General features: G+C 50.2%; 8 protein-coding genes across 8 annotated transcripts; 3 read left to right on the plus strand and 5 right to left on the minus strand.

Moving 5' to 3' along the window:
• Positions 1 to 46: 46 nt before the first annotated feature.
• EDB91DRAFT_1201187 (dynein associated protein-domain-containing protein) lies at positions 47 to 5,396 on the minus strand. Its single transcript, XM_041320659.1, has 17 exons — positions 5,110 to 5,396; positions 4,503 to 5,054; positions 4,071 to 4,449; positions 3,927 to 4,020; positions 3,776 to 3,867; positions 3,574 to 3,710; positions 3,226 to 3,455; positions 2,957 to 3,152; positions 2,414 to 2,587; positions 2,154 to 2,353; positions 1,905 to 2,074; positions 1,747 to 1,846; positions 1,578 to 1,698; positions 1,295 to 1,523; positions 879 to 1,241; positions 751 to 827; positions 47 to 701 (listed from the first exon to the last, which is right to left on the minus strand). The coding sequence occupies exons 1-17, from the start codon at positions 5,347 to 5,349 to the stop codon at positions 261 to 263; spliced, it is 3,795 nt and encodes a 1,264-aa protein (XP_041178204.1). The 5' UTR covers positions 5,350 to 5,396; the 3' UTR covers positions 47 to 260.
• Positions 5,397 to 5,565: 169 nt separating this feature from the next.
• Positions 5,566 to 10,582, plus strand: EDB91DRAFT_1247574 (raptor N-terminal caspase like domain-containing protein; the record flags this gene model as incomplete). Its single annotated transcript, XM_041322830.1, has 10 exons — positions 5,566 to 5,590; positions 5,646 to 7,529; positions 7,573 to 9,026; positions 9,080 to 9,188; positions 9,236 to 9,532; positions 9,581 to 9,798; positions 9,849 to 10,066; positions 10,115 to 10,237; positions 10,285 to 10,493; positions 10,554 to 10,582. The coding sequence occupies 10 exons, from the start codon at positions 5,566 to 5,568 to the stop codon at positions 10,580 to 10,582; spliced, it is 4,566 nt and encodes a 1,521-aa protein (XP_041178205.1).
• A 1,963-nt stretch (positions 10,583 to 12,545) lies between these two features.
• On the minus strand, positions 12,546 to 14,894 carry EDB91DRAFT_1128015 (ammonium transporter). The gene is made up of 7 exons (XM_041318516.1): positions 14,715 to 14,894; positions 14,623 to 14,632; positions 14,495 to 14,565; positions 14,020 to 14,436; positions 13,543 to 13,956; positions 13,173 to 13,489; positions 12,546 to 13,123 (listed from the first exon to the last, which is right to left on the minus strand). Exons 1-7 carry the CDS (start codon positions 14,767 to 14,769, stop codon positions 12,902 to 12,904), a joined length of 1,506 nt encoding a protein of 501 aa, XP_041178206.1. The 5' UTR covers positions 14,770 to 14,894; the 3' UTR covers positions 12,546 to 12,901.
• Positions 14,895 to 14,993: 99 nt separating this feature from the next.
• Positions 14,994 to 16,715, plus strand: EDB91DRAFT_297481 (regulator of chromosome condensation 1/beta-lactamase-inhibitor protein II). The gene has a single exon (XM_041326756.1). The coding sequence runs from the start codon at positions 15,340 to 15,342 to the stop codon at positions 16,585 to 16,587; it is 1,248 nt and encodes a 415-aa protein (XP_041178207.1). The 5' UTR covers positions 14,994 to 15,339; the 3' UTR covers positions 16,588 to 16,715.
• Positions 16,661 to 17,139, minus strand: EDB91DRAFT_1247577 (uncharacterized protein; the record flags this gene model as incomplete). The annotated part of the gene is made up of 5 exons (XM_041322831.1): positions 16,661 to 16,729; positions 16,771 to 16,821; positions 16,860 to 16,941; positions 17,000 to 17,061; positions 17,116 to 17,139. 5 exons carry the CDS (start codon positions 17,137 to 17,139, stop codon positions 16,661 to 16,663), a joined length of 288 nt encoding a protein of 95 aa, XP_041178208.1.
• A 108-nt stretch (positions 17,140 to 17,247) lies between these two features.
• On the plus strand, positions 17,248 to 19,271 carry EDB91DRAFT_297499 (uncharacterized protein). The gene is made up of 2 exons (XM_041326757.1): positions 17,248 to 17,630; positions 17,679 to 19,271. The coding sequence occupies exons 1-2, from the start codon at positions 17,321 to 17,323 to the stop codon at positions 19,202 to 19,204; spliced, it is 1,836 nt and encodes a 611-aa protein (XP_041178209.1). The 5' UTR covers positions 17,248 to 17,320; the 3' UTR covers positions 19,205 to 19,271.
• A 67-nt stretch (positions 19,272 to 19,338) lies between these two features.
• EDB91DRAFT_1051873 (NAD(P)-binding protein) lies at positions 19,339 to 20,366 on the minus strand (the record flags this gene model as incomplete). The annotated part of the gene is made up of 4 exons (XM_041313633.1): positions 19,339 to 19,683; positions 19,742 to 19,800; positions 19,855 to 19,862; positions 19,918 to 20,366. Coding segments are annotated over 4 exons (861 nt in total), but the record flags the coding sequence as incomplete, so codon positions are not given.
• Positions 20,367 to 20,754: 388 nt separating this feature from the next.
• On the minus strand, positions 20,755 to 21,747 carry EDB91DRAFT_1128034 (uncharacterized protein). Its single transcript, XM_041318517.1, has 2 exons — positions 21,503 to 21,747; positions 20,755 to 21,453 (listed from the first exon to the last, which is right to left on the minus strand). Exons 1-2 carry the CDS (start codon positions 21,673 to 21,675, stop codon positions 20,955 to 20,957), a joined length of 672 nt encoding a protein of 223 aa, XP_041178211.1. The 5' UTR covers positions 21,676 to 21,747; the 3' UTR covers positions 20,755 to 20,954.
• Between the last annotated feature and the right edge of the window lie 1,145 nt (positions 21,748 to 22,892).

Below are 22,892 nucleotides of genomic sequence, written 5' to 3' on the forward strand. Positions count from 1 at the left end.
CACAAATAAACTCAAATCCTTTCCTCCGTCCTCACTGAAATTAATAGTGCAGCAAGGTAATGTAAATGATTTATGGGTATTTGCATATGCGATACTGATATTTATCTGTCCGCCAGCCATGTCCTTGGTACCACATGATGAAATCTACTTTATCTCCTCCCCATAGTGCATAAGTTAATAACAGAGTCATGCAGGGTATACAACCTAATATCAAGCTGTAGAGTAACATAAAAAATGAAGCGAAGTATCAGTGAAACCTCTCATAGCGCACTGGCACGATCTAGCAGGCCCCTAACGCGCCTGCTAAGTCTTTCGGCCTCAATCTTCCGCTCAAGAACCTGTTGAGCAGGACTAGCCTTCCTCCGCATCCATATCTTCCCACCTTTGCAATCGCTTTCTGCTCTCTTTGCATGAAGCGCAGAAAGATCGACAACACGAGGTGATGAAGAGAATTTGATGACGTCCCGGTAGAGCACCTTGGTTTCTGTGGCGAGCGAGCGAATGGTAGGAGGCGCGGGCGGGGTCTCGGAATCTGATTCGTCTGTGTCGGATTGACCTGATGGGTCCAGTGGAGGTGTATGCACGCGGCTGACAGGTTCTGGAAGGGTCGGTAGTGCTTGTATTTCCTTTAGCAGGTCTTGCCCTTTGAGATACGAGTTTTCTGTGCGCAAGAAACGGACAGTGCCACGAAGAGCCTCGATCTAATTAAGAGTCAGAAAAATAATAAGACGTCATTGAACCTGCACGAACCTGCTCCAGAAGGTGTGATGTCTCCACATTGCCCTCCATGGGCACATTCTCTGAATCGACGAGCTGTGCGCCAGCAGCTAAACATGCCCAGTCACCAAACTGTTCATTTAACATACAAAGAAATATACCTTGTCTCTCCGAACCCGCAGCCAACGCCTTTAGCTTCGCGTTATCTTGCTCAAACGTATCTAGGTCTGCCTGCAGTTGCTCCATTGCTTCCTCATACGCGCGCTCCTGCTTGCGCGCTTTCGAGAGCTCAATCTCAAGATCTGCGATGGTGTCTGCTTGCTTCTTGACCGCCTCCATGCGCCGCTCCATAAGCTCTATCTTCACTCCTGATTCCTGTATCGTTTGGTCCTTCGTCTTGAGGCTCCGCACAAGCCCTTGGATTTCTTCCTGCAGCTGTGCAGCTTTGCGCTCGGCTTCGGCATTGATAGCCATGCTGGCTCTGATCTCCTCGATACGTAGGACCCATGGTGGCGTGCCGGAGACTTGGTCATCGTTAGCTTGGTACCCACGGAGACTAGAGTCAAAGGAGGCATACTCTTCAATACACTCTCCGGTTCCATTGCCAAAGGCAGCAACTTGTTGCACTCCGCCGATAGCTGAGCAATAGCTTCGCCAACTGCCTCGAAGCATGAGGTTCCAGGTTTCATGTCCTTGGCGACAGTGGACAGTGCAGTTTGCTTTGCGTACGATAACACTGTTGCAAGCTGGAATGGAGACTTGGCGCTGCGGGCATCGCTAAGGTGCGGGATTACTTGTTGGGCGAGCTACAATTGGGCAAATTAGCAGTCATCCTTAGAAGGTGGCACAGGAACACTAACAGATATACCAAAGTTGACCAGCTCGGGAACTGCATTGCTGAGAGTCTTGAGCTGTGGAACGAGATGGGACTTAAGCGCCGAAGACTCCTGGATAACATCGTCGAGGCGCTTCGTAAGTTTCCTGTCAACCCCTTCAGCATATATCCGCCATGCGGTAAAACTACCTTACTTGGACAACACTTTCGCGCTCTTGCACTGTTCCAAAAGTTTCTGCAAAGGCTCAATGAGCTCTTCCTCAGGATCATAGCCACCCATGTCGAGGACAACATCTTTGGAGTGATTTGTGTGAGCAACAAACATCGTGCCAATAAAGGCAGTGTTACGCACCTTCATCATTGAGAATCACAGCAACGGATGTTTTCGTGAGCCCGATAGATGCAGCAAACACATCTAGATCATGGTCAAACGAAAGTGCGTATCCGAGCTCGCGCTCGCCCAGGTCCTGCTCAAACCCATCGAAATATGTCTCTGCAAGATGGTCGAACTGGGCTAGCATCCTGTGTCAGCGGTAAGCATTTTCCATCCGTTGACATGCAAAGGTAAGGAAATGAAAGTAAAAATGAGGACCGAACGCACTTGAGCACATCACTGACGAATTCCATCTCCCTAAACTCATCCCGTCGGAGAAGATCAATGTGCAGATCGATGCGTTTCTCCATTGGGGCGATCTCAGGGTATATGCGTCCGATGTTGAGGAACGACGTGGGGTCGCATCGCCTCAGGATGGCAGCGAAGCGTTTGCAGAGCGTGGAGAACGACGCGGCACGGCCGCGCATCTGTTATCGGTGAATGAATGTTACATATGCCACTGTTGTAAGTTGGAAAATGTAACGCACTTCGCATATTCCGACAAGCGTTTCTGACACGACACCATTGAGCGACTCGGGTAGGCCATGAGCCAGCCCCACAATAGTGTTGATGAGATCGGTTTTGTACCCCAGGCGTGCGAAGAAGAGATAGCAATTTGTGGCGTCGCTGTCGGATTCGACGTATTGTTGAGGTAGGTAAGGCTGAAAATTGAAAAGTTAGCCGATGAGAAGGCGCACATCAAGGAGCGATTAAAATAAGCGAAGGGGGAGAAAGGAAACCAAGGGAGTAAAGGAAAAGAAATAACGGACAGGACGAAAAGAACGAAGCAGACACGTAAACTGAAAAGAGAGGGACGCATGAAGTCATAAACCGAAGGCATGGCAAACGGGGAAGGTTGGCATTGAACCCACCAATCCGGATTTGCCTTGCCTTCGGATGACCTCTTTTTCACTGACGACGAGCGGAAATTGCAACCAACGAAAGAAACGATGGAGAACAAGAACGAAAGTAGTGGAACAGATAGAGTGAAAGAAAATAAACGCTGGAAAACAACAGAAAAGGAAGCCCACCTGCACAATTCCTAACAGTTCTCCCCTCTCCTTCGCCTCGAGTTTCTTGATCTCCAGCTCTACTGCCCTGGCCTGGTTCTTCGCCGCCGAGGATTGGAGTTTCAAATTCAGCGACATCATCGCTGCCGTCTGGTGGGCAGCCGTGGCAGACTCGTGTTGTGCTGTTTGCGTCGCTGAACGCAAGGAGTCGAGTTCGCTGGTGAGTTTATCAGCATCTCCCGTCAAGGAACACAACTAAAGAAGAAAGCAGAAGGGATAGGAAAACGCACCCCTGCATTTCTCCAACGACCTCTCTGAACCTTGCGATTGTCCCATCTGCGTCTGCCACTACGTCTTCTAATAACCCTACTCTGACCTTCTCCTCCCTCAGATCCTTCTCGCGCTCTAAAATCTCATCTCGAAGCTCACGCTCGACTTGAACATGGTTCTCTTCGAGCTCGTCCGTGAGTTCCTTGAGGGCCTCGAGGTCTTCGATTGTGATGCGCTGTTCTTCAATTTTCTGGGGAGGAGGATGAGCAAGTTTGAGAAATGCAGAGGGTTTTGGTATGGAGGCCACATTTGTGGGCCGAGAATAAAAATGACATTCCAGGAGGGAAGGACGAAGAGACCATACACACCTCTGATAGCGATAAATTCCGCTCTGTGAGTTGCACGAGCAGATCTTCTGCTCCTAGTGCATCGTCAAGCTGTTGTTGGAGCGATGATATCTGTGTCTCCGCATTGGAAAGTTTAATCAGTGTTTGTTCGTACTGGCCTGTGTAGAACGTTGGTTCAGAACAATTGCGGTGGAAGGTAGATGAGAAAAAAGGAAGGACATGCCTTGAAGATCATCGATACTTGTGATGTCTTTCTCCATCTCTGCTATGCGGTGGCGCTGTTCTTGTTCTGTCTCCTGCGACATATCGCGAAGCCTATTTTAACGCAAAAATCATGAGGAATGCAATGTAAGGAGACAGTAAACATAACGCACCGTATCAGTGCCTCCTTCAACCGTTCGTTCTGCTTCTCAAGCTGGATATATGCGAGTGATGTCTTAGCGTTTGAATCACTATCTCCACCAGACGCTACAAAAACGGTTCATCAGCCAAACCCAAACTCGACGCACTGTACTGACCTCCACCCTCCTTCAACACTCCCAGCTCTACTTCTACATGCGCAAGTCGCTCCTTCACCTCTTCCAACTCCTGTTCTGCCAATTCCGCCTTCTCCTCCGCAACTTCCTTATCCAACATGGCCATTTCCAACTGCTCCTGTGAATCCACGCCCCTCGTCTCGCCCAAACTCGCAAGTTGCTCTGCGTCCGCCAATGCACGTCTCGTTGCAATAAGTTCGGATTGGAGGGATTGTAGTTTAGCTTGAAGTTTGGGACGCAGGGCAACAAAGGACTCTGCGTCTGCAAGGCGGGTCTCAAGCTCTCGGATATGTCGCGCGTCATCAGCGCGTTTAGCTTCTAGGACGCGAATTTTCGCGTGCATGGCAGAATCCTCGGTACGCTAGAATTTTCGACTGAAATGAGCGCATATAGGGTATATACTCATGGACTTACGGTTATGGGTGATGATGGCTCATGTGAGGGGACACGAGATATAGAAGGTGACGGTGCAAGTTTCGTGCCATTGATGGGAGATGGGCTGGAGTCGATTGGGACGGGGGGTTGCAGAAGTGTGTGCGCGACAGGGGAGAGCGGTGGCGGAGGCTCCACAACCGCATTCTGTGGCAGCGCTAATGGGGAGGATGTCCTTTGCAACTGGATTACTGGTTCCTGTGAGGGGGATGAGCCAATCTTAGGGGTCTGCAAGGCCGGGCTCAGAGGTGCGGCGGATTCGGCGGATGGTAGACGGGGGAAAGATTTGCGAGGTTGGAGGGTAAGAGAGGGAATGCGCTTTGCAGGAGAGGAGGGGGGTGCAAGACGTGAAGTGCGTGGGCTAGCTACGGCAGAGGCGGGTGTGGAAGTGGAAGGGGTGGGCTTGACGGGACTCGAGGATCGGGAAGAAGACCCTGATGCTCCATTAGAACGCAGTGACGCTGCACGTGAAAGGCTAGCACTAGGGGTGCGTTGATGACCCAACACGGTCCGAGCGACGTTCACCTGTGTTTTCTATGAACACAAGCCGGGTCAGGGTGGCTCTGACGAAGCAACATTATGGACTCACAGGGGGCTGCAGTTCAGGTTCCGCATTTATGACCTTGACCTGGCTTGGACGAACGAATACGCCATGATTTGGCTTGCATGAGAAATACACGACATCTTTGATGCTTCCGTCGTTCTTGCCCTTGGGCTCGGGAAGCTCGATACCAATCCACTTGCCCGACGAGAAAGACGTGGCACCAGCAAAACGCACGATTCCACGACCCGCTGAAACTTCGACGAGCGCACCCACAGGCGGGTCCATCTGAGAAACAAACGAATGAAAGTAGTTAGCTAGCTAGTAGTTTTGTGCAAGTCTGCCATGTAAACGCGTCTGCATAACCGAAATGGTCCATGGACGTAGGTCACGTGAAAATAGGTCCATAAATAGTAAGCCATGTGACAAAAGGTCCATGGACTATGAACCTCCGTAGGTTACGGAAGACTGACGAGGAAGATCTATCACTTCTACTTACCTCCCATGCAAAACGGTCGACATGTCCAAGGTTTGTTTTTAATTTTTATATTTAATTACATTACATGATACTGCAGGTATAATAGACCTCCTGGGGTTCAGAGAGCGACAAGGCTCTGATATAGGCTCGGATGTCCTCACCGAGCGCGCCTGGGGTTCAACCTCGACCTCTGATCCATCATCCACGCGCACTACAAATGGTGCTCATGGTCTGCGTACAGCATCAGATGCAACTTTGCCTGACCCAACTCCGATTATTCCATACTGGTCTGCCAAGCGTCACCTCACATGCGGTAATCCTGCCCCTCGTTCTTCATCAGCCCGTCTCTTTCCATGGCGGGGAAGTGCACCCGGAAAGCTCAAGACCGCAAATGCTGCTCTAGTTCTCTGTCTAAACATCGATGTTGACCCCCCAGATATAATCAAGACTAACCCATGCGCAGCGCTCGAGTGCTGGGTCAATCCCCACTCACTCCCATCTCACAAGGCTCTTGAAGCCATCGGCTCAAACCTTCAACATCAGTTTGAAGGTCTGAGCCTCAAGATCCCCTACAAACCCATCCTTGATCCCTCTTATGAGGACCTCCGTCGCTTCTGCATAACTCTTCGCAAACAGGCCAAAGACGAGACAGTCTGCTTTTATTACAACGGTCATGGTGTTCCCAAGCCCACCCCTAGCGGGGAACTTTGGTGCTTTAACCGCAACTACACCCAATATATTCCCGTATCACTTATGGAGGTCCAGACATGGCTTGGCAGTCCAGGCGTGTACATCTGGGATTGCAGTGCTGCCGGGCACTTGCTCAACAACTTCATCGTTTTTGCTGAACGTCGAGATCAAGATGCGTTCACTACCCGTGGGGGCTACGCGGATGGCATGCAGCCATACATGAACTCACTTCAACTCGCTGCGTGCGCTGCCCACGAGCAACTTCCAACATGCCCAGAACTGCCAGCAGACGTCTTCACATCCTGCCTGACTTCGCCCATCGACATCGCGCTGCGATACTTCATCATGACCCACCATCTCCCGAATAACATCACCCCCGATATGGTCATGCAGCTACCAGGAGACCTCAAGGACCGTAGGACACCTCTCGGTGAGCTCAACTGGATTTTCACTGCTATCACAGACACCATCGCATGGACCACGTTCCCCAGGGACGTGTTCACGCGCCTTTACCGCTCTGACCTTCTTATCGCAAGTCTCTTCCGAAACTTCTTGCTCGCGGAGCGAATCATGAAGAATTACCACTGCACCCCCCAGACACATCCTCCCCTTCCTGCCACAAACACCCATCAGCTCTGGGCAGCATGGGATCTCGCTCTGGATACATGTCTGCGCCAGCTGCCTGAGCTGCTTGCGAAGACGCCAGGCGTGTCCAGCAGTCCTCCAAGTCCTGTTCCCGGCGCGCGCTCGGGACAGCGTGGGTCTGCTAATGCTCCGCATAACGAAAAACCATACCAATATGTCCCGAGTCGCTTCTTTACTGACCAGCTCACCGCATTCGAGGTGTGGATCTCGCGCGGTGGTTCTGCACTCACAAAGCGTGGTCCTCTTTCCCTACCTCTCCAGAACGGTGGGGATCGTTGTGACACGCCTGACGTTGTGAATGGAGCTGCCACTTCTGATGCTGATCTTGTCCCGCGCAAGCCCCCCGATCAACTCCCCATCGTCCTCCAAGTTCTGCTCTCGCAGCCCCACCGACTTCGGGCACTGATTCTCCTCTCCCAATTCGTGGACCTCGGACCCTGGGCCGTCAACCTTGTGCTCACCATTGGAATTTTCCCATACATCTCAAAGCTGCTGCAAGCCGCAGGCCAAGACCTGCGCCCCGTTTTAATCTTCATATGGGCGCGCATCCTCGCAGTAGATCCCAGCGTTCAAGTAGATCTGTACAACACCGGGGGTTTCAAATACTTTGCAAATGTGCTTGCGACGCAGGAAGACAACGAGCTGCCCAACAGCAGTGAGCACAAGGCCATGTGCTGCGTTCATCCTCAGTGCCGTAGCAAGGGATTTCTATAACGGCCAAATGGCGTGCTGGCGCGAACGGGTATTTGACGCTTGTTCCGAGCGTCTGGAAGAGGGCGACTTTTTGCTGAGGCAGTGGAGTGCGCTATGTATCGCGCAGATATGGGACTCCAATGATGAAGTCAAAGTCTATGGAGTCGATCGTGGGATACAAGACAAACTCATCCTCATGCTGTCCGATGACTCCCCTGAGGTCAGAAGTGCAGTCCTATACGCACTATCGACTTTTATGGGTGCGGCCGGGGGCAAAGGTCAGGGTGGCTGTGGGACTGGGACTCAGTATCAGCTCGAAGAACGTATTCACTTCAGGATGGAGGTGGCTGTCGCAACCGGAGCCACTCTTGCAGTGAGGGATGACGCAAGCCCGATGGTGCGCAAGGAGCTACTTGTGCTCATTAGCTGCCTTGTACGTGAATGGCGCGGGCACTTCGTCGTTTGCGCGTGGATGTACTGGGAAGAGGACCGGCGATGGCGCACAGGTGACTCGCATGCCTATTCTCACCATACGGAAGACGAGGTCACAGCACAGGCGCTCGCAGAATGGCTGGACGGGTTCGGGGACGATGAAGGTGCAAGGGAAGAAAATCGGGTGTTACTCTCAAGCTTCTTTACGATTTTCGTGGTGCTCATCGAGCTGACAATTGATCCATACCACGAGGTCGCGACGCTAGCGCAGACGGTGATGGACTACATATTTGCTCTGCTCCTCGCATCACCATTTTCGAGGCTTGATCTTGTCCCCCCACTGCCAGTCGATTATAAGCCCGCTGGTGCAAACGGGTCACACTCACGCGCAGGCTCAGCGCAAAGCTCACCACTGATGCAACACGCACCGCCCTCCCCGTCATTGTCCCGTCCATCAAATACCCTCCGGCGCACGTCTTCCTTCGCTAATACCTTGCGTCATCTTGCAGGAAGCATCCCTTTTCCCAGCACCGATGATGCACGCGCGCCGCCCAGCCCTGTACCCTCCTCACTCTCCCGTTCTGACGTCCTCGCTGCATCGCGACCCCCATCACCCAATCTCAATGTCGCACAGTATGCTTCGCCTTACTCACGTCCGCCAACGCCGTCACGGGATAGGGAGAGAGAAAGAGACTTCAATTCGCCTCCAGTGTCCCCAACCGCAGTCCCTGTGAACTTCCTGCCTTCACATGTGATGGAAGCGCTTGTGGAGGAAGATATGGTGCGTTTACGAGCACGACGTCGGGGAGGAGTAAACGGACGACGGTCCGCAGGCACAGGGCTCGGTCATGGAGGTAGCGCCGGTGGTGGCATGAACAGTCCATGTGAGAGCACGTTTTCTATGGACTCGAATGTCAGCAATGTACCGCTTGGTTGTGGGACCGGGAACGGGCTGCGAGATGTGTTGCCCCTGAAGAGCTCGTTTTTCGCTTGGTGTTGCGAATACTTTACGGAGCCACAGATGCGGGTACGTGCGCGACATTACATTTGTCATGGATCTTGAACTAACTGTGGTTGCAGCAAACGGAGGCAGACGAGCCAGGAAGCATGCAGTACAATTATCAGGTGTGGAGGCAGCAACGAAATGAGCAAGTTATTACGGAGACGCAAAAACAGGCAATTGTTGCTGGTGCGGGTTTTGTCTCGATGTGATACCCGCTTGCTGATGTTGCGTAGAGAGCTCGAGATGGGATCGTCCCGTGGCCAATCTACACGTGAACAATCATCCGTTGTGCATGGCCATGCATGCGTACGACCCCCACCTGGTTGTCGCGAATGATACAGACATGATCAGGTTTGGCTGTGATTTTTTGGTGCTGGATGACCCTATTGACGGATCATATCGCAGCGTTTGGGACTGGACACAGCGCAAACGCTTGAATTACTTCTGCAATGGTAATCCTAAAGGCACGAGCATTACGTCGCTGCATGTCATCAACCAGGATGTGGGAGGAATCATCATGACTGGTGCAGGTTCGTGCTTTTCCTACTTGTAATTACAAATACCCACCATTCGTACAGCGGACGGCATCGTGCGTCTGTACCGGAATTATGACCCCACGGTGAACCAGGGTCCGCTGCAGATGGTCAGCTCATTCCGTGCCTTGCATGAGATGATCCAGGTGCGTAGAGGTAGTGGCCTTGTGCTAGATTGGAAACAATCTGGTGGCACCCTACTGATCGGAGGCGACTCTCGCATTATTCGTGTATGGGATGCCCACACGGAAACCCAAGTCCTGGTAAGGGCATTACCTCATCGTGAAAAACAATCACTCACAATTTTTTAAAGGATCTCGATACGAATTGCGAGAGTTCCGTGACGTCCATCACCTCTGATCAGGGCTCGTCGTCCACGTTCATTGTTGGCTTTGCCGACGGTCTAGTCAAAGTTTTCGATCGTCGACTAGAGGAAGAGGACGCTATTGTTCGATCGTATCATGATCATCACTCATGGGTTCAGAATGTTAAATACCACCCGCGCATCAGCGGTCAATTCTTGTCTGCAAGGTAAGCCAATGACGTGAAATATCTGTACTGGGGCTGACTTGAGTGCAGCCTCGCTGGCGAGATCCGTCTGTGGGATGTAAGAGGCCCTGATAAAGCGGCTCAATCTTGGGACTTGCACCATGCTGGCTTGTCCACGTTCGATATGCATTCGCAGACGGGCGTGTTTGCTACGTAAGTGTGATCTCATCTAGCAGCGCGGTTGGCTGACTAGGTTTCAGAACATCTGCTCTTACCCCTGCAAACTTTAGACACCAGCGGCTCATGGTCCACTCTATCTCAGATTCATCGCCGCTCTCCACGCTGAACCTACCGACGGGATTGAGCATGTACCCCTCTCGACCACCATCGCCTTATATCCCTAGGCACACGTCTTTCGCATTCCACCCAATGGAGATGCTGTACGCTGTTGGTCAGCCTGACGGCTCTGGTGCGTTGCACGTGTTAATAATCGCGACCACAACCGCTGACCACTTTTCGCGTTATCTAGTTAAGATCACGGGATGCAAACTCACGTAGAGAATATATATGATCATCATACTTACTATGTGATGATCCTTAGTATGTTTCTCATTCTCATTGCTTTCGCAGCTATTCAATCGCAGCATAAGCATGAGTTCGCAATGTACTTCATGCGTATATACACAATTAATTGTTCAAGAGCGCGGTGAATATCTGTTGTTGTTGTCATCATACCAGACCGACCTTCGAGCGACCCCGTTCAAACACTTTACCAGCCGGAAAGCGTTCCAGATCCACGTCTGAGAGGAAGCGTGGATTGGACCCAACCATCGTCCGTCTAGCATTACGTCACATGCACGCAAAAACGGCGACAAAGTTTTTTTGCGAAAGAAAGTAGGCGACCCTGATTACGGCCTTCTAAACTCTTCTACAACTTGAACTATGACCCTTGTGTCGCTTCCTACAGAGCTCATATGCCACATCCTATTGATCCTTACCCCAAGGGACCTTTGTCGTTGTGCAATGGTTCGCTATTTCCTCTGGTTCGTGTTTCTCCCTGGGCTAACTTTTGGTTTACGCTGGACATGCAAAACCGTCTGGGGTGTGGCCTGCAGTTCTGTTCAAATTCAATACAAGCTCGAACTTTATGCTCAGGGTTTCACTGAGACCACCACCATAGACTCTATCGGCGTTTCTAGAAAGATGTGTTTACTCAAGAAATTGGCATCCTTGTGGCGGTCTGACTTCCATGTGAACATTGTTTTTGAAGCAGTGATTGCTGCTGCCTACAGGCATCTTCCCGGGCTATATCAACACATAACACAGAGACAATCAGTGAAATATAGAGTTTGGTGGATGCTGGGACAGCATAATCTTTTCATTCAGGACTGTAACACAAATCCCAAACTCTCCCGGACGTGGCCCAGAAGCGCCCTGTTTTCTCACCACCGGTCTCTGAGACATGCCATTGTCGACCCTCTGCAGGATCTTGCGGTCCTAGTCTTGTCGCCTGATGGTAACATTCATGTAATCCGCTTCCTTGGAGTGCAACTATACTTTCGATGCATCTGGCGCTTACGTTGTTCGTTTTGTGGGCAATCCTGCAATCTGTGGTGATCGTGCGTTCGTCTACTATCACGTAGAGGACACGGATGACATACGTCTGTCCACCACGTTCTTGCATGTGATCGATTGGAGGAAGGGACGTGCGAAGAGCGTGAGTCCCCTCTGTTCATGAAAATTCTGCTGTTTAGTATAAGCAGCATCCTTTGTGGCAACATGCTGCACGTTTCCATCTAGTTGACGAACAAACGATTGTTGGCATCGGCTCGGACGGCCTCATAACCTTGTGCACGTTACAAGCACTTGATGGGTCGCCGCAGCGCCAAATCATATATCTCCTTCCGAAATGCCAACATCTTTTCTTGCCACGTACAGCTGTTCATGCCAGCCATCGTTCCACAGCCCCGTGGCTTGCCCGGAACGTATCCTCGGCTATGCGCCCTTGCTGGAGTCACAAATCATGGTTTTAGAGGTTCTCTCTCGCACATGTCCTGTTATCTTAGTCATCGATATGGCCATCTTCTCGGGAATGGCCCTGCACTCACAGATTCCTGTCACGATTCCCTGGTCAGACTGGGGACCTCAGCATGCGTGGTGCTTTCCGCTCAAGCCACCGAATCAGCGTGTTCGGTAGCAAACTGGCCTATACTCTTCCTCGAGATTGTACTCCTGAATCCGGGCAAAGATTGGAAGAACTCTTCACCGGGGATTACTTGTACGTGCATATCTGGGACTTCAATAAGCAAGTCATCGCTCGTTCGGAAAATATCTACGATCCCGACTCGCCCCACTCTCTCATCCGCAGGCTGGGTCGCATAATCCAGTCGTGCTTCGATGAGGACACTGGCTCCAATCATGCTTACACTGCTACTGTCTGCCGTACGCCCTTTGTGATGTGTAACTTGTTCAGTCTATTCTGGAACAGGATCGGCTTACTTTAACATGGGTAGGTGTTCTTAGTTGTGAACACAATAATTGTTGAATTTGGCTAAATTGTCGCCACGAGCTGGCGCGATTGATATCCAGGTTGTTCAGACGAGGGTTGACCCGAACCTCAGACTAGAATTTTTTTGGCTACCCAAGGTAGTGATATTATGATGAACCTTTGCAGCGCAGGTAACTATGTATTACTATGCAACCGATACGCCCTCTTCTTGGGATGGAAGTGAAGTACGGAATGTTAGCAATTTGCCTCCCAATAATTATGCTGAAGACAGGAATAGAAAAGAGAGCGAAGACTAGTGCATGGAGATACAAGTGAAGTGATAGACGGGTAGATATGTTTACAGAGTGCAAAACCGAGGAACCATGCAATTAAGGAGAGGCTGCGTCGGCCTGAGGAACTTCAATGGACTTCTCATCATTTCTATCGGGCTTCGGTACTTCAATGCACACATGATCCGGTTGCGTAAGGTCTGGCTGACCGTGTCTGTCACCAGCAGCAACGAGTCCGTGTGCACTCATGGGGTCGCCAGATGCCGTCCAGTCCATATAATCACGCCGTACTTCGATATAGTCGTTCGCGAATTCACCAATCTGGGCTTTTATTAGGCTGAATAAAATTCAAGAGTACGACAAGGCCTACCTCGACTTCGTCAAGACCGAGTTTCTCACCCTCAGCCGTAGTGCGTAAGTGGAGGCCAGGGATTATGTTGATGCACTTGGCGATGAGAGCCGTAACAACGAAGGTATACGAGCAAGTCGCGCAAATATAGGCGACTTGAATGTAAAGCTGCTTCCAATGGCGATCGACCCAGCCGCCAGGAATGTTTGTGTTGACGCCGTCTAGAGCGACAACAGAACGGGAAGCAAAAAATGCGTTCGCTAAGAGACCCACCATCCCACCGACAGCGTGCTCAGCAAACAGGTCGAGTGCGTCATCCACATGAAGAAGGAATTTAACTCAGGTTGCGTCAATATCTGCACATTCTAATTAAGCAGTCCAGTAGTCTCACCTTTCGTTGCGTAATTACATACGGCGCCTGTGATCGTGCCCAAGATGACCGCTGCCCATGGATGTATGTATCCTGAAGCAGGTGTGGCTGCCACGAGACCAGCAATGGTTCCGGAACAGAACCCGACCATAGTATACTTGCGCTCCAGACGGTAGTCGAGGAGACACCAAACGATACCGCCAAACGCAGCAGCAAGCATGGAGTTCCACACCGCCATGACAGCGCGTAAGTTGGCACCGAAAGCGCTACCACCATTGAAACCTAGCCATCCAAACCAGAGTATGAATGTGCCCAAGTTAACCATGGAAACATTGTGTGGTCGGAAGTTCAGGAGCTCCTTCTCCTGCCTACGACCAAGCACCCAGGCATAGGCAAGTCCTCCTACCCCGCTTCCGATCTCCACAGGGCCTCCACCTTGTAGATGAAAAGAAGTCAGAAAATACAGACGGCAGTAAAGATAGTCTATAGACGACTAACCTGCATAATCAAGAACGCCATACTTAAAACCCCATCCATTTATATTCCACGGCCAGCAAGCGAGGGGGCAATAAACCAAGGTCAACCACACAAATGTGAAGATTGCAGCTGGGAGAACCCGACCTCGTTCGGCAATCCCGCCCATCAGGATTCCTGCTGTGACGCATGCGAATTCCATCTGGTAAAATGCGTACAACAGGTCAGGAATTAGCGGGGAACCTGGTGAAGGGTCGTCAAGGACGTTCATCAGGCCAAAGTGGGCAAGGTTTCCGATGAATCCATTGGTAGCAGTTGGCGAAAACGCCAAGGAGTAACCCCAGAAGTACCACTGAAAAATGCAGACTGCATTGCTGGCAGTGACTGCCCAGATAAGCGATAAAGCGGACTTTCTCCTTCCCAATCCAGAATATAGAAAGGCTGAATACAACACCCTGAGTGAGCGGGCGAAACCCAAGGTGAGACAGATTTTGCGAACCAAGACCCGGTATCATGAAAGATACCATGGCACCTGCCACTATAATAAAAGAGAGATCTCCACGGTCGAACCTGTATAAGTGATAACATTGGGTCGAGGATACGCCAGCAGTTATGCTATTGGCTCACTGAGTGGCTCCTGTATATAGTACAAGATGAATTATAATAATCAGCACCGTGCCTTAGTCGCTATGAATACAAGCGATGATCGTGGAACGTACTCTTCTTCAAATTAGTATTCAGCACTTCCAAGACGCTGCTCTCACTGAGAACCATCACGTCGAGTGAACTGGTAACAGGATACGCTTCGGTGTTGGCTATTCAGACAGTCGTATATCCGACTGGGGCTCAACAACCCAGGTTGCGGCGTGTTAGAACCTTACAATTGCATAGCCTTGGAACACGAGCGAAACTACGGACATTAAATTTCATTGGTCGGATAACGAGCTAAGCTTAGATAATAACGAATCTCAGTTTATACTGCATGTTTGGTCTGTACTAAGTACTGTTGCTTCCATTTCGCATCTAGTAAACGCCCCTAGGGTGCACTCTTCACTTCCTTGATACCAGATCAAGTTTGTAGTTCGTAGTGGTGCACAGTCTCTGATTAGCTCGTTGGTCTCGCTAGTAAGTCGCCGGAATGATTCAAAAATTGTTTCATTAATTGAACCTCCTTTCATGACATTCGACTCGATCGACTTGTGGCTCAGCAAACTCGGATAACAAAGGACTGGTGTTCGTTAACAGCGAACAACATCCATACGTACACGATCTGAATTGATTCAGATTGATCAGTGTCATTAGTGATCACTGATCACGATAAAGTCTTACATCTTGCCCATTTTGATGGAGGCTCAAACTCCATGTCTACGTCTCCTAGCTACAGGCTCGAATGCTCGCGGTCAGCTAGCTAATGGTTCTGATGGCGATTCACATACTTTCAAAGAGTGCCTCTTCATGAGCTGCACCGAGGGTGGACTTCCTTCTGGTACGCGCGGAATTGTGCAACTTGCGACCGGAGCAAACCACACTCTTGTACTGTTGGAATTCGATGGCGGAAGAAGGGAGCTTTGGGGGTGCGGAGACGCGAGCAGAGGGCAGCTAGGTCCTGAATACACAGGACAGTTGACAGAGTTCACACCGATCAGCATGCCCTTGTACGAAACTTATGGTTCACAAGGATATACCTGTTGTCTCATTGCTGCCTCTTGGGAGACATCATATATTGTCTTAAAATCCTCATCTCGGCCAGACGTGCTCATCTCGATGGGTTCGAACGACTTTGGGGCACTCGGCGTTGGCACGAAACGAGATACGTCAACTCCGGCAGTTGTTTCGTTTGATCACCTCACTGTCGAGGGGCGCTCTGCCGACCCTAGTAGACTCGTTATCGAGTCCATTATGGCAGGACCTCGTCATGTCGTACTTCATGTACGACCAATTCTCAAGAATGAACACATGCTCATTGGCTGGGGTTTGGCCAGACACGGCCAACTAGGGGACATGAAGATCGGGAACTATGAGCTCCCTCGCATCATTTCCCTCGATATATCCGCAGATCCAGTGCAAACATATTCTCTTGGTCTCCAGCACACCGTCATCCTCCACCAGTCAGGGCGGATCACAGCTTCGGGATCTAACAAGAAAGGACAATTGCATGTGAGGGATTCTTGGGACCGTGTTCGACAGGTCGGGTGTACATGGAATGGGACATATCTTCTCATGAAAGACGATAAAAACATCCTTCTATCCACGGGAAGTAATGCCCATGGCCAACTAGGTCGGGGGTTGCAAGGAGAGGAGAGCGGAGTTGGGCCTGTCGAATTTACTTCATCACACGATGACTCAGTTCCTTCGCTGAGATCGTTTGCTTGTGGCAGCGAACATGTGATGGCAGTAATCTCCCCCGCTGCCTTGTCAGGCATGGAAGTTTGGGGTTGGGGATGGAACGAGCACGGGAATCTGGGGCTGGACCATACGGGCGATGTTCTGAGGCCCGTCAAGATCTGGCCAGCAGGAGGATACGCGCCGGACGGACAAATAGTTCGAGTATGGGCTGGAAATGGGACCAGTTGGATCTTGTTACAAATATGAAATACAGGTCTGTTGAAACACAATGTATGCGCGATAGAAAAAACAATCGACTATTAAAACTGCAGAGCTGAGGTCACTGATCATCCATGAGGTCCATGTCGATGTGAATTTGCCGGACAGTGGTTTCCTTCGAAGCAGCAAGCTGTAGCAAAAGATGAGCATCTCATAAAAGCAACAAAGGACCTCGTAGAGTTTAATACCCTTCCTATCAATATCTTCGACGCAGAGCATTAGCTTGCAGCATATACAAAGTCAGAAAATCCGAGTCAAACCTGAGCAGCGTCCTTGGCTTCATTATAGCGGTGTAACAAGCTGATGTGCCTCGATACGATTGCCTCGGCGCTCTCATCCTCACTGAAAATTGGTTCAAGGGGGTCAGTGTGTTTCGCCGGAGTCGATTATCTGCTCCAACCCTATCCTCTTTTGCAAGATGTCAATTTCTGCTTCAAGTTTATCGATGTATTCTTTTTGCTTCTGTACATAAATGAACATGCTGGTCATAAACGCCCGACTTTAAATATGGCGTACCTTTGCAGACGTCGCGGCATGCATGATAATCTGATCCAAATGTATCGAAGGAGACAAATCATTATTCACTGCCAGGCAGCGCGACGCGATGCGAGTTGTTGACACTTGTTTGTGGAGTCCCCTAAGTGTACATGTAAACACTGAGCGTGACAACGTCGGTTCAACCTCAAGTTCAACAGTTGATACTGCCATTTTCATTTCCTATATGGATGGACGACTCCAGATATTCGTTATCGCTCGCATCCGATCTGCGTGTTCAGGATCTACAAAACATCGCTGCGTGGCAGCGTATCATGTCCCGCAATGTCAAGGAGCAGTCACCGCGCTATCCTGTCTCCTCCGCTTTCTCGCGATGGTGAAGTATGGTAGTAATAGAGAGGTGATAGAGTCGGAAGTGAGCGCTCTGCACGAGAAGTACTGCAGTAACGAGGATATACCAGCTCTCTGTTGCCCGTTCATCACTTTCCTGATGGCTATGTGCTGGAGCACCGGGAACATGGGAAACGATGATGCAGGTTTGTACCTTTTCATCCATACGGATGATAACTGAGTTTGTTCAACAGACAATAAACAAAGGATCACTGTAATTGACCTCACTGAGGTCAGATCGCCAATGTACTGCTTCGTCAACGTTGCAAATACGGGATGCAATGTGAAGGACGCAGTAATTCCTGCTCCGCGTGTGCCGCTTTCTGCACGCCAATATCTGTGTGCATATACCAAAGGCGATTTCAAAGGGAATGGGCATATCAAAAAACTTGATAACGTCAAGTTGATCAACCTGGACACTCTGATATCAGTTTGGCCGAACGAGTTCAAGAAGACGCAGACCCCCCAAGATGTTCTTTCTTCGGGGTCTGAGGCTTTTGATTTCAAAATTAGCGAAGAAGTCAGAAAACTCGTTGGGATGCCTCTGTTACAATCAGTCGCACCAGAGTTGACGACGATATCAAAGGCACCAATTCCAACCATCACCATTACGCAGGACACCCACGACACATACGACATCGATCAATTGAACGAACTTTGGCAGGCTGGAAAAAAATTTCAGGTTTGTGGTGCGCTGCGGGACTTATCGCCGTTTCCCCACAACGGAATGTCATTGTTGCACGAAGTTGTTGAAGAGAAGCTGAGCGAAAAGAATGGCGTGTTATCACTTGCGGAGGTGGCGCTACGAGACGATCAGGTTGAAGAAATCCTGAATTTCCATGGGAACAAAATCAAAAGACTTGATCTTTCCTATAACTCCTATCTCACGACGCAGATCGTCCCCAAGATCTTGCAGCTGGCTCCGCGCTTGAGCACCTTAATAACTCTAGGTTGCCCCTTAATATCAAACGACGACATTTATCAACTGCTGCGGAACCACGGGCATCTGTTTCACTCACTCGAAGCCCTACTACATTCCTCTCTCTTGCAGCCTCTTAGGGAGCTTGCGCTTGAAAATGTGTCTTACCCCGTCGCCTTCTCCTACATACAGGCCTCGGACACGCATAGTCATCCGGTTGCATGCGCCCTACCCTTGCTCCAGTCGGCCGTCGTCATCCGTGCCATCCTTGATCTTGTGACATTCGCTCCCGACGATCCCTCATGGCATCTCGATGTGGTTCTGCAACGTGCATCCGCCGTTACGCCTGCAACCTTGTTCTCTGGATTCCGCAAAGCAAATAGCGAGAACAGAGAGGTCACATGTATTCCGCAATATTCAATGCGAGGTCTGCAGGGAGAAGGTTGGGTGTTTGCGCTGTATACGCCACCGAGAATTAGCTCTGGGGCCGAAGTAGAAAGAGACCGACGCCATACGTATGCCTTCGTACGTTTCAAACCTCCCAAGAAAGCCGGTGGGGGAGAAGTGACTGGTCTGGATCTCAACGTCAATCTAGAAGGCGCTGAGATTCATACATTTCGGTCATGGCTCGACCAACTCGAATTAGAGAATCGTCCTGCTGCGCCTGCCGAGCTAGTGCACGAGCTTGACAACCGTCTTTTGGACCTTCAGCTGGATATCGATTACGGTCTGAAACCAATGCTGGAAGATGATCTTCGTGCTTTTGTTGAGAACATACGTAGAAGTTCCAGAGCAATGTAAGTGCAGGTTATCTGAATCATGAAAACAGCACGATGGTCGTTCAGTGCTAGCCTCGAGGTCAGTCTCCTTGGTGTACTGGTACAGTGTGCATTCATACATACTTACATCTGACTTACATACGAAACCTAGAGAGACTAGTACTCATAATGAACCTTTGTATTCCACATCATCTCGCCATGCAGGCGGCCAATTTTTGCATGCATACACTCCAGCGAGTCCATGCCCGTATACATGTTCACGAGACCTGGAATGCCCTCCTGAACACCTTTACGCAGGTCCTCATCGTCCATCCGTGTCACCGACCAAATGCGCTTCGTCACGGTTTCAATGTCGGTCAGATCGCTCTTGACGAACGCATCCCACCCAGCACGCCTCTTCGTTGTCGCGGCTGTCGGTTCCGACGCATACAGTGCTGGAGGTTCGAGCATGTCGCTGGACAGAATAGGCGTGCGCGTCCAACCTGGGTGAACATTCACGAGCTGCATGACCATTCAGCGCTCGGCAGCGAATTTTATCTCTCACTGTTCAATTACTCACCCGAATGTTCCAAGCGGGAAGGACTTCCTGTGCCAGGACTTCGGTGAACGAATCCAAGGCTAAATTGTGGTGATCAAAATGATGATAAGGTGTGTGTGCCATAAGCAACGTACCTGCTTTCCTACGAACACCAAACGCTTCAGCGATATTTAATCGGACAGCATCAACCCACTCACGTGGTGTTATAGAACCCGAGTAGCGGGACACCCGTGGTCCCTACCATGCTTGATACTTGCACGAGCATCCCCCCAGCATCTTTCGGGTTCACTTCTCTAAAGAATTTCACTGCCTCAAAGCTTACACTTACCGCGCCCCAGAAATTGACATCCATCAGCGCCCTGGCACGGTCCATTGGCACCCCCTCCAGCTCCTGAAACAATAACTGAGCCGCGTTGTTGTACACAACATCGACGCGCCCAAAGGCATCCTTGGCCTGTACAAATACAGACCTGACTTGCCCCTCGTTCGTCACGTCGAGCGGGAGCACTAGGAGCTGGGTGTGGGGATATTTGGCGGCGAGGTCGTCGAAGACGGAGGGCTTGCGCAGCGTTGCGACCGCAATCTCGCCATTACGTAGGACCTCTTCTACCATCGCCCTTCCAAACCCAGTAGAAGAACCGGTAACTGCGAGTAGTCAGTAAATCCACACACTGAGGCCTGAGGTTGCATGTCAACTCACTCAACCAAACTCGAGGAGTGGATTGTGCCATGACAGTTCTGCTTGTGTTGCTCATCGAAAGCACGTCAAGTGTTATATAGCCCAAACCTTTGAGCCCCGCAACAAGTTTACTCAGCTGGTAGTCGATTCACCACAGAAATACATGACATAGGGCAAAGACTGCTATAGGCGGACATCTGTCTTCTGCCATCAGAGCTTTAAGTAAATCTTGATACTTGTTCATCACATGGTCCTAAAAGTAGAGTACCACATGCCTGTATCCCTCATGTTATATGATATATGATACTTCTGAATGGAAATTGCACGCGCGATTTGGACGCAGGCATACCTATAGTGGGGAGGCGCAGCGCCACCAAACAAAGTGTGATATTATGTAATCAAGTATCGGCGAAATACGTGGTCAATAAAGTACGAGATGGTGTAGACATGTAACCAAACACCTACACGACAAGAATTTAGGTCGCCGAGCCATCAGCAAGAACTATAGATGAGGTGGATTATACGAGCCTATCAAATTTTAAGAGGAGCGGCCGTCTACGAGTCATTTTCTTCATCGGAGTCCCCTAAGAGAGCCCCAACATTGGTGGTGTCATGTCCCTCAATTTCCTGCATCGTCGCAGCCTTGTCAGTGTTGGGTCCTACTTCCCCACTAGAAAGCCGCTCTGCTGCAGCTGCCAGAATGGCCCTTTTCTCCGGTGCTTTCTTGCCTTTAAGGTCCTTCGCTGCAGGAATTTGTGAATCGAATTGGCGATGCCAGCGGATCTGCAGGTCCAGCTCAGCGACGCGCATCTTGTTGATGTCCTCTGCGATAACACCAAAGACACCTCGAACACTCGATACTGGTACGTCGTGTGTTGCTACGAGCTCGCAGATTGTGTCGCGGACAGTATCAGTGATTATATTCTTGTTTTTCAGGGCAAATGTTGTATGTTTTGTGGTTTGTGCTATAGTGCGAGCAGTGGCCTTCTTGATGGCGTGTGCTTTCTGGAGAGGTGCGCGAGAAACACGCATACCAAGAGCATGGTTACGTTTGGTGAGGATCTCATTGCGCTCTCGCAAGTGTTTGGCCTCACTCTTTGCAGCTGTGAGAGTGACTGTTGATCTGCCCGAGCCTGTGAGGCAGCCCCGACAACAGCTGATTGTGCTTCTTGTAAGCTTGCCTCCAGCCTTTCAACATGACTCCTGGTCCGCTTGTGGCATCGGCGCTCATTTCTGTAGCGGACGTGAAAATTCTTTGATGTTGGGAGGATTGCATCAGGTAGGGTTAATTTGGGGGACGAAACTGTAGCTGCAGGAGGGATGTTTTCCTTCAGGAGACCTTTTGTGTGAGTGCTCTGAGCTTTCATGCGTGATGTGACTTGCTGTTGAGCTATTGTCCGTTTTCTCGAAGGTTTCCAACGGTCGTGCTTTGTGTATCGTGCTGGCATTTGGGTCTGCAGAGTGTCAGGATGTTTGATGTGACGCGACGCGACGCGTTTATTATGCTTACTCAGCAGCGAATCTTCACAATCATTGACCTACCGCTCGCACCCCACTACGTTGTGCTGGTGTGTAAATGACCATCTAGAATACACTAGATTTACTCGTTCATTGTATTCTTGGTGGAATTTAATAAAAATTTGCTTGTCTGCCTCCTGTGCTGGAATGCATCCCCTTCTAAACCGTGTTTTTCTGAAAAGTGGCACCAAGAATACAATTGGATTCGGAATTCACGCCATTGTCCCCCTTCAAGTTTTAGCAACTGGTGATGTGTTTGAGCTGTAGCGGTAGATACATTATGCGACCATCCATTAACGCCTAACTAGTGGTAATCCCTTATAGACTAGTCACTGTCGGAGATTGAAATTGGCAGGGTGTTGCCCCTCCCCACCTATAGCGGTATCACTAAGTGCTTACTACAAGATGCTTAGGACACAAATCAAAACGCACTTCACGTCAATGGAGCCTCCGATATGACGCTGTCTCATACTCATTGCAGCTCATGCATAAAGGCGCATAATCGAAACTCCGGTGTGATCGTTCGAACAGACTTGAAAGCGCGAGTATTAAGGACTCTCATTATGCGCTGAAAACTGTGGTAAAGTCACGCAATAGCGCCAATGGAAGCGTTACGTATTATGTAGTGTCTGGCACCCACTGTGTCCATCAAATATGAGATTTCGAAGCTTGAGTACTGTATTGAAATAATGCACGACTCTGATATGAACATCGAGAAACGAGTCGTCATTTGTGCTATTATCTCGTGATATTCGCTCCCTAGGATCTAAGGTTCATGGCAACTTGATTTGGGATTTGGTCCCGGTAAACACATCTGCCATCGTGCCTGTTCTCTGGGTGGAAGTAGCGAGAGCAGAGAGGTCATATGTTCTGCGATATTCACTGCATGATCCAAGGAGAAGGCTGGGTGCTTCCATCACCAGTATTTAGTTCCTGGGGCTGAATTGGACCAGCATAGCACCTCAACCTGCTGGC

This window comes from Suillus paluster (genome assembly GCF_016628075.1).
Source record: "Suillus paluster strain FC165 chromosome Unknown EDB91scaffold_20, whole genome shotgun sequence".
NCBI lineage: Eukaryota > Fungi > Basidiomycota > Agaricomycetes > Boletales > Suillaceae > Suillus > Suillus paluster.

Coding starts and splice junctions, on each gene's coding strand:
- EDB91DRAFT_1201187 (XM_041320659.1), bottom strand. CDS start 5,349: ATGGACCCGCCTGTGGGTGCGCTCGTCGAAGTTTCAGCGGGTCGTGGA. Junction 2,354..2,413: donor CGCTTGTCGGAATATGCGAA/GTGCGTTACATT, acceptor CACCGATAACAG/ATGCGCGGCCGTGCCGCGTC. Junction 1,242..1,294: donor ACCGGAGAGTGTATTGAAGA/GTATGCCTCCTT, acceptor ACGATGACCAAG/TCTCCGGCACGCCACCATGG.
- EDB91DRAFT_1128015 (XM_041318516.1), bottom strand. CDS start 14,769: ATGGTTCTCAGTGAGAGCAGCGTCTTGGAAGTGCTGAATACTAATTTG. Junction 13,957..14,019: donor TGGCGTTCTTGATTATGCAG/GTTAGTCGTCTA, acceptor TTCATCTACAAG/GTGGAGGCCCTGTGGAGATC. Junction 13,124..13,172: donor TCGGTCTTGACGAAGTCGAG/GTAGGCCTTGTC, acceptor ATAAAAGCCCAG/ATTGGTGAATTCGCGAACGA.
- EDB91DRAFT_297481 (XM_041326756.1), top strand. CDS start 15,340: ATGGAGGCTCAAACTCCATGTCTACGTCTCCTAGCTACAGGCTCGAAT.
- EDB91DRAFT_297499 (XM_041326757.1), top strand. CDS start 17,321: ATGGATGGACGACTCCAGATATTCGTTATCGCTCGCATCCGATCTGCG. Junction 17,631..17,678: donor CATGGGAAACGATGATGCAG/GTTTGTACCTTT, acceptor TTTGTTCAACAG/ACAATAAACAAAGGATCACT.
- EDB91DRAFT_1128034 (XM_041318517.1), bottom strand. CDS start 21,675: ATGCAATCCTCCCAACATCAAAGAATTTTCACGTCCGCTACAGAAATG. Junction 21,454..21,502: donor ATCAACAGTCACTCTCACAG/CTGCAAAGAGTG, acceptor TGAGATCCTCAC/CAAACGTAACCATGCTCTTG.